Raw genomic sequence first — 19,596 nt, forward strand, 5'->3', positions numbered from 1 at the left:
ATCAATGTAGCATACAGTCATTTGAAAACACACGTTTTTAAAGTGTGAAACTATTGTGATAAAGGCAGCCCAATATATGAAGGTAGAGTTAAGTTATAGCATGCCTTTGCTTTACCTATATGAAAGTCTGTGTGTATTAGGCAGGTAGACCTACTTCAGGACAGAAAGAAAATACTTTAAAACACAATGTCCTCCCTTCAGCTGAGACAGAAAACAACCAGCACAAATAGTCAAGAGTGATGCGGAGTAGCTGGAGCTGGTTGCCAATCTGGTCATTGATTTGTCATTGTAATGTGTGTATCAGTCAGTTTCTGTTTTTCCACAGTTAGGCTACATCCTGTCCAGACTGAAGCACCATCCTGTCCAGACTAAAACTACATCCTGTCCAGACTGAGGCTCCATCCTGTCCAGACTGAAGCTCCATCCTGTCCAGACTGAAGCTCCATCCTGTCCAGACTGATTCTGGGTGTTTCTCTCTACCACACAAGTGATCAACAGCCCTTCTTCCTTTTGGCAAAACTCTTGTTGTCTCTGCTTTCTGCAGTGATTTTTTGTAATTAGTCCAGAGCCATTCCCAGGTACGAGTCGTCTTCTTGAACTGAGGGAATTTGACTTTTGCGGATTTTCAATAGGCCCCTGATCTGTATCCAGCAAGGATTTAGCATTTAGCATTTCTTCTCAGAACCAGTCTCGACTACAAAGCATTTTGAAAGTTCGGTAAGAATCCACCTCGTGTTGCACTTCATCACATATAACAATATCAATCTTTTTCTCATTTTTTTTTCAGGCAAATGAGAAACTGGCGTTTCACAGCGAGCAGATCAGACTTTTCTTTCCATCTTGTATCCCCCTGAGATCTCAGCCAGGAAGTAAAGGAAGTGCTTTTCTTTTCCCTGGCAGATCCATCTCATCTCAATGAGGTTCTACTTGTCTGACAACTTTCTTTTCCTTCTTGGCTATAAACATGTATTTATCCTCATTAAATCCCTTTTTCCCCCTGGTTACTTCTGTCAAGTTTATGGTATTTTGTCTCGAGTGATTCTGCATTGGACCGTCTGGTTATATCTGTGAAGTTGGCTCGGTTTTACTTCCAAAAGGACCACTTTCTGCAGCTGGTAGTGGTGACTGTGGAAGGCTGAATACATTTCCAGTCAGAATATTACTGGGTGTTGATTCATGCCATGATCCATATTTGATCAAATGCTCTTCAGATGTTCTGACGGTATCTTGGTCTTTGCAGAAATAAACCAGTTTGACCTTAGAGTGAAGATCTGACTCCTCCTCCTTTATGCAGATCTCAGCAGGTCCATTATCCCGGTCAAGCATCGCTGCTTCATCAGTGGAGACTGTTTCAGCTGTCTCCACAGAGATAGTGTCTTTACCATGATGAGGATAAACCAGCCTTGCGTTTTGTTCCATATTTTTTTCAGGAAAATCATCTGAAAGCACATTTGTTTTTGCTTGGCTTTTAGGCATACTCGGTATTATGAACACCTCTTTTGAGATTTCTCTTTTTCTCACGAGCTGAAATTTGTGTTTCTGAACCATTCGTTTCACTTTAGAGCAAATATGCAGTAGAAATAGCTTACGTCTCTGCTTTTGCAAACTAAGATCAAAATTGTATTTTAGAATATCAAAGAGAATGCACCAACATCTTTTTTCTTTTTTAGGATTGGAATTTATCCGAGCATATTTATGCACCTCAAATATTACACCGTTTGTCAGTAAATTCAATTCCAGTTTCTGTTTAGATGGTTTGGATGTGACATCAAGGTCCAGACCTATTTCCTCACAGAGTGGGTAGCACGCTTTGGCTTTCACCATATTTTTGGTGTGAGACGTCACATTTGATTGGTCCAAGTTGGTAACGTCAATTTGCTTTGTTTCGTCAGTACAAAGTGCAAGGTCAGTCTCAGAGATTCTCTCTATTTTGACAAGACGAGGTTCTATTTGTACTACTTCAGAGAAATGGCCTCCCTCGGTCTCCTTGGTTACTAACATGTCCATGTCTTTCGCAGGGTTCTTTAGTTTGCATAACTTCTTTAAGAAAGCTTCATTTTCAAGTCCCAATCTCCATTTACGTTTTTTACCCGTCTTGCGCCATAAAACTGCTCTTAACCTTCTCATAATATCTTCGGCCAGCTCAGTTTTCCCACTTTTTAAATCCAAATCAAAATTATGCTCGAGAATCTCACACACAACCTGCTTCCGATTTCCACACACTTGTGAGGCAAAATCAGCCAATTCAAACATTACATCTCTGGTCAATAGATGCAAGTCATGTTTCTTATTTTTCCCATATTTTGATTTCACAACAAGGTCAAGTCCTTTTCCCTTACAGATCGGGTAGAGTTCCCTCAATGCTTCTTCTACAGTGGGCATCATGAAGGATTGATCCATTGTTATATCTGTCTGAGTTGGGAAGGTTTCCGTCTGGACATGTTGAGGACAGACGATGCCCATATAAGGCCTTGTGCAGGTATCATTACGTCCATTTTCAGGGCCAAGGATTGCCGTCTCATCAGCACACCGTGTTACATCTGTCTCAGTTGAGAAGCTCTCAGTCTTCACATGCAGAGGAGAGATCAGGCCCACAACAGGCTCCTCCTTTATGCAAACGTCAAAAGGTGTAGGATTTGACAAATAGAACTGTGCCCATTTAAGGGAGTATTCCAAAACTGTAACTGTCTTTGGATCAGGAAGGTCAAAGACTTCTGTTAACCACTCAGGTGTTCTCTTAGAATACATCTTCATCATTTCTTTTAATTTCTTTTCTACCCTGTATGAAAAGTGATATTGTTGTTCATTTTGTACACCAAGAACAAAGTTGTAATCTAGAATATCAAAGATGACACGAGGGCGAGATCTATTAATGATTCTAGCATATTCTGACACCTCAAGCATTACACCAACTGTCAGTAAATGCAAATTCAGTTTCTGTTTCGCTCCAGATCCAACATCGAAATCTACACCGATTTCCTTGCACTTGATGTATGGATCTTTCCAATATCTCATAAACTTTCTTAGGTTGGGTCTTGAGTAACTGCGACGACACTGATGTATCCATTTATCCTCTAACGTTTTCCGCCATTGTAGTCTTTGACTTAAATTGGCATCGTTGTCTTCCTCTTCATCAGAGGGAAAGTTCAATGGCTCACAATATTCTGGAAGAATAGGCCTAGTAGATACAGCTAAATGACAGTCATTTTCTGGAGCAGGTGAGGTTAGCACAGAATGAATGGCAGTACTAGGGCTTGGGATATTAACATTGTCAGAGGGCAATTTATTATTGGTCTGTGTTTGCCTAGAAACCTGTGAAGTTGGGTTGATTTGAGCTTCAAAATAACCACTGAAAGTGGATGCATGTCCTGTCAGAATATCACTGGACGGTGCTAAATGCCATGACTGCTCTTTGATTGAATTCCCTTCAGATGTGCTGATGGTATCTTGATCTTTGCAGAAATAAACCACTTTGACAGCCCTGTTCTCCCCATCACTTGCTCCGGTCATTTCAGGAAAAAGACGTAAAATCTGCCCGTGGCTTGTTGTTTGGGGACTGATGGGAGGTACATGTGAATGCTCTTTCAGTAAACCCACATGGTAACCTGTTTCTGTGTTTTCTGACAATGTTGAATTTGGGTAATCTATCCAGGCATTAATCGAATCAGACCAAATTACTGTATGGGATATCTCCCTCTCATCTTCCTCTAGTTTAACGTCAACATCCATTTTGCACCAATGTCTCTACAAAGACAAAAGTAATCAAAAACACCCCGATGACATTCCTCTCCACATGAACTAGACAGATAATGTAATTTCCACTATATAAATTACCTAGCCAAATGCCTACATCGTATTTGGAGATGTAGTTATCTAACCATGAGAAACACTCATCGCGCCACTTCGATACAGTTACGACCGGAAGTTACTTTTTCGTAGCAGATTAGTACAAAGTATTACGCAACGGGTAATGAAATTCAATGTAGCAGGTTAGGACAATTTGGTTAAGGTTATGAAAAATAATTAGGGATAGCAAAACTACCCTCCTAACCTGCTATTAAAATAATTTCGGGTCGTAGCTCTTATCAAAATGGCGAGTAAAAGAACTAGGTTAGTTGTCCGTAACCTGGTAACTAACGCTTTACCTTTACAGGTTCACATTTTTCCAAATAGGGTCCCCTGCATTTTCTAGTGCCAATTTGGGGTCATCTGCAGAAAAAGTTTAGAGACCCCTGACATAGCAGCAAGGCCGGTTACCGACCAGACACGCAGGGCATTAGCCTGGTGGCCACTACTTTTTATGTCAAGTGTATTTCACCATGTCTCAACAGACTTTACAGAACAAATGATTTTTAAAAAGGATTGAATTATAATAATGAATAAATAAAAACAAGACACAACAAAGGTAATGGAATAGAGTTCAAAGATGACCAGTCTGGCAGCAAATCAAATGGCATGCGACAAATACAACAGGTGTAGTAGACCTTACAGTGAAATGCTGAATACAACAGGTGTAGTAGACCTTACAGTGAAATGCTGAATACAACAGGTGTAGTAGACCTTACAGTGAAATGCTGAATACAACAGGTGTAGTAGACCTTACAGTGAAATGCCGAATACAACAGGTGTAGTAGACCTTACAGTGAAATGCTGAATACAACAGGTGTAGTAGACCTTACAGTGAAATGCTGAATACAACAGGTGTAGTAGACCTTACAGTGAAATGCTGAATACAACAGGTGTAGTAGACCTTACAGTGAAATGCTGAATACAACAGGTGTAGTAGACCTCACAGTGAAATGCTGAATAGAACACGTGTAGACCTTACAGTGAAATGCTGAATACAACAGGTGTAGTAGACCTTACAGTGAAATGCTGAATACAACAGGTGTAGTAGACCTCACAGTGAAATGCTGAATACAACACGTGTAGACCTTACAGTGAAATGCTGAATACAACAGGTGTAGTAGACCTTACAGTGAAATGCTGAATACAACAGGTGTAGTAGACCTTACAGTGAAATGCTGAATACAACAGGTGTAGTAGACCTCACAGTGAAATGCTGAATACAACACGTGTAGACCTTACAGTGAAATGCTGAATACAACAGGTGTAGTAGACCTTACAGTGAAATGCTGAATACAACAGGTGTAGTAGACCTTACAGTGAAATGCTGAATACAACAGGTGTAGTAGACCTTACAGTGAAATGCTGAATACAACAGGTGTAGTAGACCTTACAGTGAAATGCTGAATACAACAGGTGTAGTAGACCTTACAGTGAAATGCTGAATACAACAGGTGTAGTAGACCTTACAGTGAAATGCTGAATACAACAGGTGTAGTAGACCTTACAGTGAAATGCTGAATACAACAGGTGTAGTAGACCTCACAGTGAAATGCTGAATACAACAGGTGTAGTAGACCTTACAGTGAAATGCTGAATACAACAGGTGTAGTAGACCTCACAGTGAAATGCTGAATACAACACGTGTAGACCTTACAGTGAAATGCTGAACACAACAGGTGTAGTAGACCTTACAGTGAAATGCTGAATACAACAGGTGTAGTAGACCTTACAGTGAAATGCTGAATACAACAGGTGTAGTAGACCTTACAGTGAAATGCTGAATACAACAGGTGTAGTAGACCTCACAGTGAAATGCTGAATACAACAGGTGTAGTAGACCTTACAGTGAAATGCTGAACACAACAGGTGTAGTAGACCTTACAGTGAAATGCTGAATACAACAGGTGTAGTAGACCTTACAGTGAAATGCTGAATACAACAGGTGTAGTAGACCTTACAGTGAAATGCTGAATACAACAGGTGTAGTAGACCTCACAGTGAAATGCTGAATACAACACGTGTAGTAGACCTTACAGTGAAATGCTGAATACAACAGGTGTAGACCTTACAGTGAAATGCTGAATACAACAGGTGTAGTAGACCTTACAGTGAAATGCTGAATACAATACGTGTAGTAGACCTTACAGTGAAATGCTGAATACAACACGTGTAGTAGACCTTACAGTGAAATGCTGAATACAACAGGTGTAGTAGACCTTACAGTGAAATGCTGAATACAACACGTGTAGACCTTACAGTGAAATGCTGAATACAACACGTGTAGACCTTACAGTGAAATGCTGAATACAACACGTGTAGACCTTACAGTGAAATGCTGAATACAACACGTGTAGACCTTACAGTGAAATGCTGAATACAACACGTGTAGTAGACCTCACAGTGAAATGCTGAATACAACAGGTGTAGTAGACCTTACAGTGAAATGCTGAATACAACACGTGTAGTAGACCTTACAGTGAAATGCTGAATACAACAGGTGTAGTAGACCTTACAGTGAAATACTGAATACAACACGTGTAGACCTTACAGTGAAATGCTGAATACAACACGTGTAGACCTTACAGTGAAATGCTGAATACAACACGTGTAGACCTTACAGTGAAATGCTGAATACAACACGTGTAGACCTTACAGTGAAATGCTGAATACAACACGTGTAGTAGACCTCACAGTGAAATGCTGAATACAACAGGTGTAGTAGACCTTACAGTGAAATGCTGAATACAACACGTGTAGTAGACCTTACAGTGAAATGCTGAATACAACAGGTGTAGTAGACCTTACAGTGAAATGCTGAATACAACACGTGTAGACCTTACAGTGAAATGCTGAATACAACACGTGTAGACCTTACAGTGAAATGCTGAATACAACACGTGTAGACCTTACAGTGAAATGCTGAATACAACACGTGTAGACCTTACAGTGAAATGCTGAATACAACACGTGTAGTAGACCTCACAGTGAAATGCTGAATACAACAGGTGTAGTAGACCTTACAGTGAAATGCTGAATACAACACGTGGCGGACTGCAATAGCATCGAATAGTCCCCGTGATATGCAACTGTTCAGGGAAGTCAGGAACCAATACACGCAGTCAGTCAGGAAAGCTAAGGCCAGCTTCTTCAGGCAGAAGTTTGCATCCTGTAGCTCCAACTCCAAAAAGTTCTGGGACACTGTGAAGTCCATGGAGAACAAGAGCACCTCCTCCCAGCTGCCCACTGCACTGAGGCTAGGTAACACGGTCACCACCGATCAATCCATGATTATCGAAAACTTCAATAAGCATTTCCCAACGGCTGGCCATGCCTTCCGCCTGGCTACTCCAACCTCGGCCAACAGCTCCGCCCCCCCCCCGCAGCTCCTCGCCCAAGCCTCTCCAGGTTCTCCTTTACCCAAATCCAGATAGCAGATGTTCTGAAAGAGCTGCAAAACCTGGACCTGTACAAATCAGCTGGGCTTGACAATCTGGACCCTCTATTCCTGAAACTATCCGCCGCCATTGTCGCAACCCCTATTACCAGCCTGTTCAACCTCTCTTTCATATCGTCTGAGATCCCCAAGGATTGGAAAGCTGCCGCAGTCATCCCCCTCTTCAAAGGGGGAGACACCCTGGACCCAAACTGTTACAGACCTATATCCATCCTGCCCTGCCTATCTAAGTTCTTCGAAAGCCAAGTCAACAAACAGGTCACTGACCATCTCGAATCCCACCGTACCTTCTCCGCTGTGCAATCTGGTTTCCGAGCCGGTCACGGGTGCACCTCAGCCACACTCAAGGTACTAAATGATATCATAACCGCCATCGATAAAAGACAGTACTGTGCAGCCGTCTTCATCGACCTTGCCAAGGCTTTCGACTCTGTCAATCACCATATTCTTATCGGCAGACTCAGTAGTCTCGGTTTTTCGGATGACTGCCTTACCTGGTTCACCAATTACTTTGCAGACAGAGTTCAGTGTGTCAAATCGGAGGGCATGCTGTCCGGTCCTCTGGCAGTCTCTATGGGGGTGCCACAGGGTTCAATTCTCGGGCCGACTCTTTTCTCTCTATATATCAATGATGTTGCTCTTGCTGCGGGCGATTCCCTGATCCACCTCTACGCAGACGACACCATTCTATATACTTTCGGCCCGTCATTGGACACTGAGCTATCTAACCTCCAATCGAGCTTCAATGCCATATTCAATGCCATTCCGTGGCCTCCAACTGCTCTTAAACGCTATTAAAACCAAATGCATGCTTTTCAACCAATCGCTGCCTGCACCCGCATGCCCGACTAGCATCACCACCCTGGATGGTTCCGACCTTGAATATGTGGACATCTATAAGTACCTAGGTGTCTGGCTAGACTGTAAACTCTCCTTCCAGACTCATATCAAACATCTCCAATCGAAAATCAAATCAAGAGTCGGCTTTCTATTCCGCAACAAAGCCTCCTTCACTCACGCCGCCAAGCTTACCCTAGTAAAACTGACTATCCTACCGATCCTCGACTTCGGCGATGTCATCTACAAAATGGATTCCAACACTCTACTCAGCAAACTGGATGCAGTCTATCACAGTGCCATCCGTTTAGTCACTAAAGCACCTTATACCACCCACCACTGCGACTTGAATGCCCTAGTCGGCTGGCCCTCGCTACATATTCGTTGCCAGACCCACTGGCTCCAGGTCATCTACAAGTCCATGCTAGGTAAGCTCCGCCTTATCGCAGTTCACTGGTCACGATGGCAACACCCATCTGTAGCACGCGCTCCAGCAGGTGTATCTAACGGATCATCCCTAAAGCCAACACCTCATTTGGCCGCCTTTCGTTCCAGTACTCTGCTGCCTGTGACTGGAACGAACTGCAAAAATCGCTGAAGCTGGAGACTTTTATCTCCCTCACCAACTTCAAACATCAGCTATCTGAGCAGATAACCGATAGCTGCAGCTGTACATAATCTATTGGTAAATAGCCCACCCATTTTCACCGACCTCTTCCCCATACTGTTTTTATTTATTTACTTTTCTGCTCTTTTGCACACCAATATCTCCACCTGTACATGACCATCTATTCATTTATCACTCCAGTGTTAATCTGCAAAATTGTAATTATTCGCCTACCTCCTCATGCCTTTTGCACACATTGTATATAGACTCCCCCTTTTTTTCTACTGTGTTATTGACTTGTTAATTGTTTACTCCATGTGTAACTCTGTGTTGCCTGCTCACACTGCTATTACATTTACATTTAAGTCATTTAGCAGACGCTCTTATCCAGAGCGACTTACAAATTGGTGCATTCACCTTATGCTTTATCTTGGCCAGGTCGCAGTTGCAAATGAGAACTTGTTCTCAACTAGCCTACCTGGTTAAATAAAGGTGAAAAAAATAAAATAAAAAAGACCTTACAGTGAAATGCCGAATACAACACGTGTAGTAGACCTTACAGTGAAATGCTGAATACAACAGGTGTAGTAGACCTTACAGTGAAATGCTGAATACAACAGGTGTAGTAGACCTTACAGTGAAATGCTGAATACAACAGGTGTAGTAGACCTTACAGTGAAATGCTGAATACAACAGGTGTAGTAGACCTTACAGTGAAATGCTGAATACAACAGGTGTAGTAGACCTTACAATGAAATGCTGAATACAACACGTGTAGACCTTACAGGGAAATGCTTACTTACAAGCCCCTAACCAACAATGCTTTAAGAAGTTAAGAAAAATAAGTGTTATGTAAAAAATAGATAAGTAAAAAAATAAAATAAATGTAATAGCAGCAGTAAAATAACAATAGCGAGACTATATACAGGGGGTACCGGTACAGAGTCAATGTGGAGGCTATATACAGGGGGTACCGGTACAGAGTCAATGTGGAGGCTATATACAGGGGGTACTGGTACAGAGTCAATGTGGAGGCTATATACAGGGGGTACCGGTACAGAATCAATGTGGAGGCTATATACAGGGGGTACCGGTACAGAGTCAATGTGGAGGCTATATACAGGGGGTACCGGTACAGAATCAATGTGGAGGCTATATACAGGGGGTACCGGTACAGAGTCAATGTGGAGGCTATATACAGGGGGTACCGGTACCGGCTCAGGACCTCAGACTTGGGAGAAGGTTCCCCATCCAACAGGACAACGACCCTAAGCACACAGACAAGACAACACAAGAGTGGCTTCGGGACAAGTCTCTGAATGTCCTTGAGTGGCCCAGCCAGAGCCTGGACCTGAACCCAATCGAACATCGCTGGAGAGACCTGAAAATACAGTGGAGCAAAGAAGTATTTAGTCAACCACCAATGGTGTTATTTTCCACCATAATTTGCAAATTAATTCATTAAAAATCCTACAATGTGATTTTCTGGATTTTTTTTCCTAATTTTGTCTGTCATAGTTGAAGTGTTCCTATGATGAAAATTACAGGCCTCTCATCTTTTTAAGTGGGAGAACTTGCACAATTGGTGGCTGACTAAATACTTTTTTGCCCCACTGTATATATAATAGATATATCTAAGGTTAGCTTGACATGGTGTAATTGACTCAACACAAACACATAACACTTCAGATGTCTTATTGAGTCATTAAAATCAGTTGTTATTTCAATTCAGGAAGTAAACCAAATTCCAATTCCAACATTTTCCCAACTGAAAAGCATTGAAGAACATTTGAATTGCAGTGTATTTCCTGAATTGACACCAACCCTGGTTGGTAAACAGAAAAAAATGTCAACATAAAGAAGGTATGTAGGCTACTATGGCTCTAATATGTGTAATTAATACTAATAATATACTTACGGGCTTCAAACTCACTGAGGAGCAACAGCCTCTCTGACTGTAAACGTTCTGTTGTGACTTTATGGACATAAACACACACAAAGCAGAAACATTTAGGGTGGAATAGCCAAGAGTGAAAGTCATCCGGTATTGTCCGGTAAAAACAAATAATCACCACAGTAAAACTTGAACCTGTCACAATAATTCAGACCATTATTTAACATTACGGCATGTCAGCTGCAGGAAAATGAGCGAATTCACTTTAAAACGGGCGCTATACACTTCTAAACTGCGGTTAGAGAACAACATTTTTATTCACCCCAAGGTGGAGATAAGTGTTTGAGACGCGCGTGTACAGCAGACTGGCAGCATCAATTCAGACGACAGGTGGACTTAATGACAAACACCTTCAGGTTTTACGTAACGGGCGTCTCTTTCCATCAGCGCACTGTTTGGATGATGGAGTGATTCTGTGATTGGACAAACGTGTGCGGGAAGCCAACGGGAGCACCTTTTGAAGTGGTTGACCAATCAGATGAAAACATCATGACTGGTTGTATTTATGCCACATTAAAAGGGCATGATAAAAGTTATATGAACAATCTTTACTAGATCCTACAGAAATTATACTAAATTAATAGGGATTTTATATACAATTCTCTGGTTAGACCCATTTTTCTCATGCACGCGCACACACGCTAGGGTTCCCACGCTTTCCCACGCGGACCAGATATGCATAAATTAAAAAGTTTAAAATATAGGAGACCTGTTCCGAACGGACCTGGGGCTTTCCCACGCGGACCAGATATGCATAAATTAAAAAGTTTAAAATATAGGAGACCTGTTCCGAACGGACCTGGGGCTTTCCCACGCGGACCAGATATGCATAAATTAAAAAGTTTAAAATATAGGAGACCTGTTCCGAACGGACCTGGGGCTTTCCCACGCGGACCAGATATGCATAAATTAAAAAGTTTAAAATATAGGAGACCTGTTCCGAACGGACCTGGGGCTTTCCCACGCGGACCAGATATGTTTAAAATATAGGATACCTGTTCCGAACGGACCTGACAACTTTTTGTAAAGCTACTTCATTAACCGGAGATAATAAAGGGCGCGAGAGAGAGGTTCTAGCAGGCCTCTTTGACGGCATCAAACGAGGAGAAACTAGTTAAGCCAGATAACGTCAGCTCGCTAGGCTAATTAAGGCTGCAGAGCACGCGCTTTCCAATCCTACAGATAACAATCACTCCATTCAGAGTATCAAGTAGCAGTATACCTGTTGGCACTTGGTCGTTGTAGCCTAACTTTTAATGACAATTTTAATTCCATCTTCCATTGATTAGATATCTCCTAACTTTTAGTATGTTTCTTTTACATCAACAGGGAGCGTCAGGAACACATCTACAGTGGCTTCAGAAAGGATTCAGACCCCTTGATGTTGTTACCTTACAGCCTAATTCTAAAATGGATTCAAGAGTATTTTTCCATCATCAATCTAAACAAAATACACCATAATGACAGAACAAAAACACATTTTTAGAAATCTTTGCAATATCACATTTACATAAGTATATTTGAAATCGGGAGTAAGAAGGAAATCTTCCAACCAGGAGTTCTGGGAATTTTGGGAAAGTTAGCGGGAATTTTGCAACCCTCAGTTCAGACAACATAAAATGGCTCAGACGTTGCTGGAGAAATCCATTGACAATCTTATACCACCATCGTGTGGCCAAAAGATAATATGAATTAGCTTGGGTGTGGGTCAGTGGGAGAATCTCAATTGCATTCATTGACTTCTCGCGTCCTTCTCGAAACCCATTGGAGGAGATCAGAAGTGCGGAAAGTCTGAATTTCTCATGTACAATTGAGATATATTTAATTGACCAACTCCCAGGTGAATGTATTGATATCTTTTGGGCAAACGATGTTGGTACAAGACAGTCAATGATTATTCCAGCAACGTCTGGACCAATTTATTTTGTCTGAACTGAGCGTCGCATTAGTGAATTAGATAATGGTTGTGTCGCCACCTGTTGGTGACAGTTGGTTCTTTATCTTTATATAATAGTGATCTCTGCTGCCGTCTTCTGGACAGACGATATTTTAAAGTCGTACATTGGAGTGTGAATTGTTAGTTGTGAACGTGAATTGACTAGAATTAACATAAAACTCACGATTGTGGTGTAACAAAGCAAAGTGACAAAACATACCCACTGATAGGCTACATGAAATGTTGAAAGAGCGAATCACATAGGGTAAGATTCCACAAAAATGCCAAACAGTGTAAAAGATTTTATTTTATTTTTTAATGCATTGAACAAAAAACGTGACTCTATTTCCTGTGACCTCACAACCAGTCTCAGTAGTCAGTCCAACTGGTGAGGAGAGAGTCTGATGAACATTGTGTTCCTGTTGAGTTCAAAGACAACCAGTCTGAGTAGAGTCTGTTGAACATTGTGTTCTTCTTGAGTTCAAAGACAACCAGTCTGAGTAGAGTCTGATGAACATTGTGTTCCTCTTGAGTTCAAAGACGACCAGTCTGAGTAGTCAGTCCACTGGTGAGGAGAGTCTGTTGAACATTATGTTCCTGTTGAGTTCAAAGATGACCAGTCTGAGTAGTCAGTCCCACTGGTGAGGAGAGTCTGATGAACATTGTGGTCTGTTGAGTTCAAAGAACCAGTCTGAGTAGTCAGTCCCACTGGTGAGGAGAGAGTCTGTTGAACATTGTGTTCCTGTTGAGTTCAAAGATGACCAGTCTGAATAGTCAGTCCCACTGGTGAGGAGAGAGTCTGTTGAACATTGTGTTCCTGTTGAGTTCAAAGATGACCAGTCTGAATAGTCAGTCCCACTGGTGAGGAGGGAGTCTGTTGAACATTGTATTCCTGTTCTGGTAAAAGTTCAGGTCAGTCCGTCCGTGGAATGTAGTTGAAAAACAACCAGTCTGACAGGAAATCAACGAAGGCTGAAGGTGTAACAGTGGTGTCCAACATCCTCAGGGCAGGTCCACATGTTGAGGATGGAGTCAGACTTCATGTCCCTCTAGTATGGCAAATAGAGGATCTGTGAATAAAATGAAGAGAGAAATGATGCAATCAACTTTCCATAGGTGGTTAAATATTATATATATATTTATTTGTACCTTTATTTAACTAGACAAGACAGTTAAGAACAAATTCTTATTTTCAATGACGGCCTACCGGGGAACAATGGGTTAACTGCCTTGTTCAGGGGCAGAACGACAGATTTTGTACCTTGTCAGCTCGGGGATTTGAACTTGCAACCTTTCGTTTACTAGTCCAACACTAACCACTAGGCTACACTTCGTGATTAGTGCCAGTGTTAATCACAGTGTTTAGTGCCAGTGTTAATCACAGTGTTTAGTTCCAGTGTTAATCATAGTGTTTAGTTCCAGTGTTAATCATAGTGTTTAGTTCCAGTGTTAATCACAGTGTTTAGTGCCAGTGTTAATCACAGTGTTTAGTTCCAGTGTTAATCACAGTGTTTAGTTCCAGTGTTAATCACAGTGTTTAGTGCCAGTGTTAATCACAGTGTTTAATTCCAGTGTTAATCACAGTGTTTAGTGCCAGTGTTAATCACAGTGTTTAGTGCCAGTGTTAATCACAGTGATGTCCACTCCACATACAGTATAATAATTGGATAACATTGACATCCCCAATAAGCTATTCTTCTAAGCTGGCCGCCCAACAACCTGCCCGCTTGACCCTATCCCCTCCTCTCTTCTCCAGACCATTTCCGGAGACCTTCTCCCTTACCTCACCTCGCTCATCAACTCATCCCTGACCGCTGGCTACGTCCCTTCCGTCTTCAAGAGAGCGAGAGTTGCACCCCTTCTGAAAAAACCTACACTCGATCCCTCCGATGTCAACAACTACAGACCAGTATCCCTTCTTTCTTTTCTCTCCAGAAATCTTGAACGTGCCGTCCTTGGCCAGCTCTCCCGCTATCTCTCTCAGAATGACCTTCTTGATCCAAATCAGTCAGGTTTCAAGACTAGTCATTCAACTGAGACTGCTCTTCTCTGTATCACGGAGGCGCTCCGCACTGCTAAAGCTAACTCTCTCTCCTCTGCTCTCATCCTTCTAGACCTATCGGCTGCCTTCGATACTGTGAACCATCAGATCCTCCTCTCCACCCTCTCCGAGTTGGGCATCTCCGGCGCGGCCCACGCTTGGATTGCGTCCTACCTGACAGGTCGCTCCTACCAGGTGGCGTGGCGAGAATCTGTCTCCTCACCACGCGCTCTCACCACTGGTGTCCCCCAGGGCTCTGTTCTAGGCCCTCTCCTATTCTCGCTATACACCAAGTCACTTGGCTCTGTCATAACCTCACATGGTCTCTCCTATCATTGCTATGCAGACGACACACAATTAATCTTCTCCTTTCCCCCTTCTGATGACCAGGTGGAGAATCGCATCTCTGCATGTCTGGCAGACATATCAGTGTGGATGACGGATCACCACCTCAAGCTGAACCTCGGCAAGACGGAGCTGCTCTTCCTCCCGGGGAAGGACTGCCCGTTCCATGATCTCGCCATCACGGTTGACAACTCCATTGTGTCCTCCTCCCAGAGCGCTAAGAACCTTGGCGTGATCCTGGACAACACCCTGTCATTTTCAACTAACATCAAGGCGGTGGCCCGTTCCTGTAGGTTCATGCTCTACAACATCCGCAGAGTACGACCCTGCCTCACACAGGAAGCGGCACAGGTCCTAATCCAGGCACTTGTCATCTCCCGTCTGGATTACTGCAACTCGCTGTTGGCTGGGCTCCCTGCCTGTGCCATTAAACCCCTACAACTCATCCAGAACGCCGCAGCCCGTCTGGTGTTCAACCTTCCCAAGTTCTCTCACGTCACCCCGCTCCTCCGCTCTCTCCACTGGCTTCCAGTTGAAGCTCGCATCCGCTACAAGACCATGGTGCTTGCCTACGGAGCTGTGAGGGGAACGGCACCTCAGTACCTCCAGGCTCTGATCAGGCCCTACACCCAAACAAGGGCACTGCGTTCATCCACCTCTGGCCTGCTCGCCTCCCTACCACTGAGGAAGTACAGTTCCCGCTCAGCCCAGTCAAAACTGTTCGCTGCTCTGGCCCCCAATGGTGGAACAAACTCCCTCACGACGCCAGGACAGCGGAGTCAATCACCACCTTCCGGAGACACCTGAAACCCCACCTCTTTAAAGAATACCTAGGATAGGATAAAGTAATCCTTCTCACCCCCCTAAAAGATTTAGATGCACTATTGTAAAGTGGCTGTTCCACTGGATGTCATAAGGTGAATGCACCAATTTGTAAGTCGCTCTGGATAAGAGCGTCTGCTAAATGACTTAAATGTAAATGTAAAATGTAATGTTTAGTGCCAGTGTTAATCACAGTGTTTAGTGCCAGTGTTAATCACAGTGTTTGGTGCCAGTGTTAATCACAGTGTTTAGTGCCAGTGTTAATCATAGTGTTTAGTGCCAGTGTTAATCAGTGTTTAGTGCCAGTGTTAATCACAGTGATGTCCACTCCACATACAGTATAATAATTGGATAACATTGACATCCCCAATAAGCTATTCTTCTAAGCCACAATGTTTGCGTTGTGATAAATGTTCCATTAATTTACATTTTGACCAATCATATCGGATCTTTTTCAAAGCTAATTTGATTTGTCAAAAGACCAATTACTGAAGAAAACAAATTCAGAATTGGGCTGCCTGTCTCAAGGCAGCAAAATTGTACAAAAAAAATTCTGATTATTAAATATAATATTTAGTGATTTAACACACCTTTAGGGATTTGGGGTTTTCACTTGTGTAGAGTTGAAAGTGTTTAGTCCAACATGGGGGGCTGATAGGACCACGCTGCTTTAGAGATACTCTGCTGGAAACACAAACAAATGTATGAAGATATCAGACCAAGCAATTACAGCTAATTCACATTCCTTTAAGTGTTGACCTGAATGCTATTGGCACCAGTCAGATTCTATGAATTCTTAAAATGTTATCATAATTTAACCCCCCCCCCTCATAAAAAACAAATGACTTGCATACCTTTTCATCCAGAGGCTCACGTGTCACAACGAGCTACAGATTCTGAATCATACGCGGTGTCTGGAGAAGGGGAGACTTGTGCCCTGAGACGAGTTGACTGAGTGAGAGGGTCACTCACAAAACAGAGGACGAAAACAGAAAAACTATTCCGATCGAACTGCAGTTCCTCACAATAAAATGACAGCTCTAAGAATGTCAGTGGAAGTATCCTTAAAAAAATAAAAAATACGTAAAAAGAATCTTAGTTTACGGTAGAATAACTCCCTGTTCAAAAAAGGAACATATTGGTAACAGTAAGGCAGGTCTGGATACAGTCTCTAAATCTTTCCACAAAAAAATGAAAAATAAATAAATAAAAATAGCCCACTGATAAAAATAATAAAAATATGATCCATCATAGTAGGTTATTTCACTAATGCTACTACTACATACTCTTAGAAAATAAAACATCTTTGTCTTTTTATTTCTAACAAAAAAAGGATCAGAGGTGCTTCTATAGAGGCTTGTATTTGTAGTGGAGTTCGTTTCGTCAATGATTACGTCGTAAAATAGTTAAGAAAACAAAAAAAGTCTGGCAATAATCTTGCTGTATTCAGTCTCTACAGCAAGACCAGACATCAAAGGTTAAACAGGAAGGAAGGCCAAGGGAATCTGCACAAATCCACGATTCAAAGACTAAACCCTTAATACAAATATATTGTCTCCCTATTTTCACTTAATCCTAAAAATACTAGTGCTACTCCTCCTTGTGTACCAATTTCTGAATTGGTCCAAGAAACGCTAGCGCAGCCCTCCATTAAACATTTAGCTACAGTATATCCCTAATGAATGCACATCTCCGTTAGGCTCGTTGACTGTGTTCTAGGGTGACTAATAGAGTGGAAGTCTACGGACTTCAGGGAGACCTAAAACTAACATTCGGAACCTTTCGCATTCCAAGTGTGATCCAAAGATCAATGTAGCATACAGTCATTTGAAAACACACGTTTTTAAACTGTGAAACTATTGTGATAAAGGCAGCCCAATATATGAAGGTAGAGTTAAGTTATAGCATGCCTTTGCTTTACCTATATGAAAGTCTGTGTGTATTAGGCAGGTAGACCTATTTCAGGACAGAAAGAAAATACTTTAAAACACAATGTCCTCCCTTCAGCTGAGACAGAAAACAACCAGCACAAATAGTCAAGAGTGATGCTGAGTAGCTGGAGCTGGTTGCCAATCTGGTCATTGATTTGTCATTGTAATGTGTGTATCAGTCAGTTTCTGTTTTTCCACAGTTAGGCTACATCCTGTCCAGACTGAAGCACCATCCTGTCCAGACTGAAACTCCATCGTGTCCAGACTGAAGCTCCATCCTGTCCAGACTGAAGCTCCATCCTGTCCAGACTGAAGCTCCATCCTGTCCAGACTGAAGCTCCATCCTGTCCAGACTAAAACTCCATCCTGTCCAGACTAAACCTCCATCCTGTCCAGACTAAAACTCCATCCTGTCCAGACTAAAACTCCATCCTGTCCAGACTGATTCTGGGTGTTTCTCTCTACCACACAAGTGATCAACAGCCCTTCTTCCTTTTGGCAAAACTCTTGTTGTCTCTGCTTTCTGCAGTGATTTTAAACAGTTGTTTTGTAATTAGTACAGAGCCATTCCCAGGTACGAGTCGTCTTCTTGAACTGAGGGAATTTGACTTTTGCAGATTTTCAATAGGCCCCTGATCTGTATCCAGCAAGGATTTGTTAGCATTTCTTCTCAGAACCAGTCTCGACTACAAAGCATTTTGAAAGTTCGGTAAGAATCCACCTCGTGTTGCACTTCATCACATATAACAATATCAATCTTTTTCAGGCAAATGAGAAACTGGCGTTTCACAGCGAGCAGATCAGACTTTTCTTTCCATCTTGTATCCCCCCCCCCTGAGATCTCAGCCAGGAAGTAAAGGAAGTGCTTTTCTTTTCCCTGGCAGATCCATCTCATCTCAATGAGGTTCTACTTGTCTGACAACTTTCTTTTCCTTCTTGGCTATAAACATGTATTTATCCTCATTAAATCCCTTTTTCCCCCTGGTTACTTCTGTCAAGTTTATGGTATTTTGTCTCGAGTGATTCTGCATTGGACCGTCTGGTTATATCTGTGAAGTTGGCTCGGTTTTACTTCCAAAAGGACCACTTTCTGCAGCTGGTAGTGGTGACTGTGGAAGGCTGAATACATTTCCAGTCAGAATATTACTGGGTGTTGATTCATGCCATGATCCATCTTTGATCAAATGCTCTTCAGATGTTCTGACGGTATCTTGGTCTTTGCAGAAATAAACCAGTTTGACCTCAGAGTGAAGATCTGACTCCTCCTCCTTTATGCAGATCTCAGCAGGTCCATTATCCCGGTCAAGCATCGCTGCTTCATCAGTGGAGACTGTTTCAGCTGTCTCCACAGAGATAGTGTCTTTACCATGATGAGGATAAACCAGCCTTGCGTTTTGTTCCATATTTTTTTCAGGAAAAAAATCTAAAAGCACATTTGTTTTTGCTTGGCTTTTAGGCATACTCGGTATTATGAACACCTCTTTTGAGATTTCTCTTTTTCTCACGAGCTGAAATTTGTGTTTCTGAACCATTCGTTTCACTTTAGAGCAAATATGCAGTAGAAATAGCTTACGTCTCTGCTTTTGCAAACTAAGATCAAAATTGTATTTTAGAATATCAAAGAGAATGCACCAACATCTTTTTTCTTTTTTAGGATTGGAATTTATCCGAGCATATTTATGCACCTCAAATATTACACCGTTTGTCAGTAAATTCAATTCCAGTTTCTGTTTAGATGGTTTGGATGTGACATCAAGGTCCAGACCTATTTCCTCACAGAGTGGGTAGCACGCTTTGGCTTTCACCATATTTTTGGTGTG

The 19,596-nt window shown here is 42.2% G+C and overlaps 1 protein-coding gene across 1 annotated transcript in view; it reads right to left on the reverse strand.

Moving 5' to 3' along the window:
* Nucleotides 1-19,596, reverse strand: part of LOC124002280 — a 32,244-nt gene that overhangs the window by 10,109 nt on the left and 2,539 nt on the right. Inside the window, exon 2 of the mRNA XM_046309653.1 lies at nucleotides 2,660-4,145. Within this exon, the coding sequence (XP_046165609.1) occupies nucleotides 2,660-3,729 (1,070 nt within the window). The 5' untranslated portion in view covers nucleotides 3,730-4,145. The remainder of the gene's footprint in view (nucleotides 1-2,659; nucleotides 4,146-19,596) is intronic.

This window comes from Oncorhynchus gorbuscha, linkage group LG17 (assembly GCF_021184085.1).
Source record: "Oncorhynchus gorbuscha isolate QuinsamMale2020 ecotype Even-year linkage group LG17, OgorEven_v1.0, whole genome shotgun sequence".
NCBI lineage: Eukaryota > Metazoa > Chordata > Actinopteri > Salmoniformes > Salmonidae > Oncorhynchus > Oncorhynchus gorbuscha.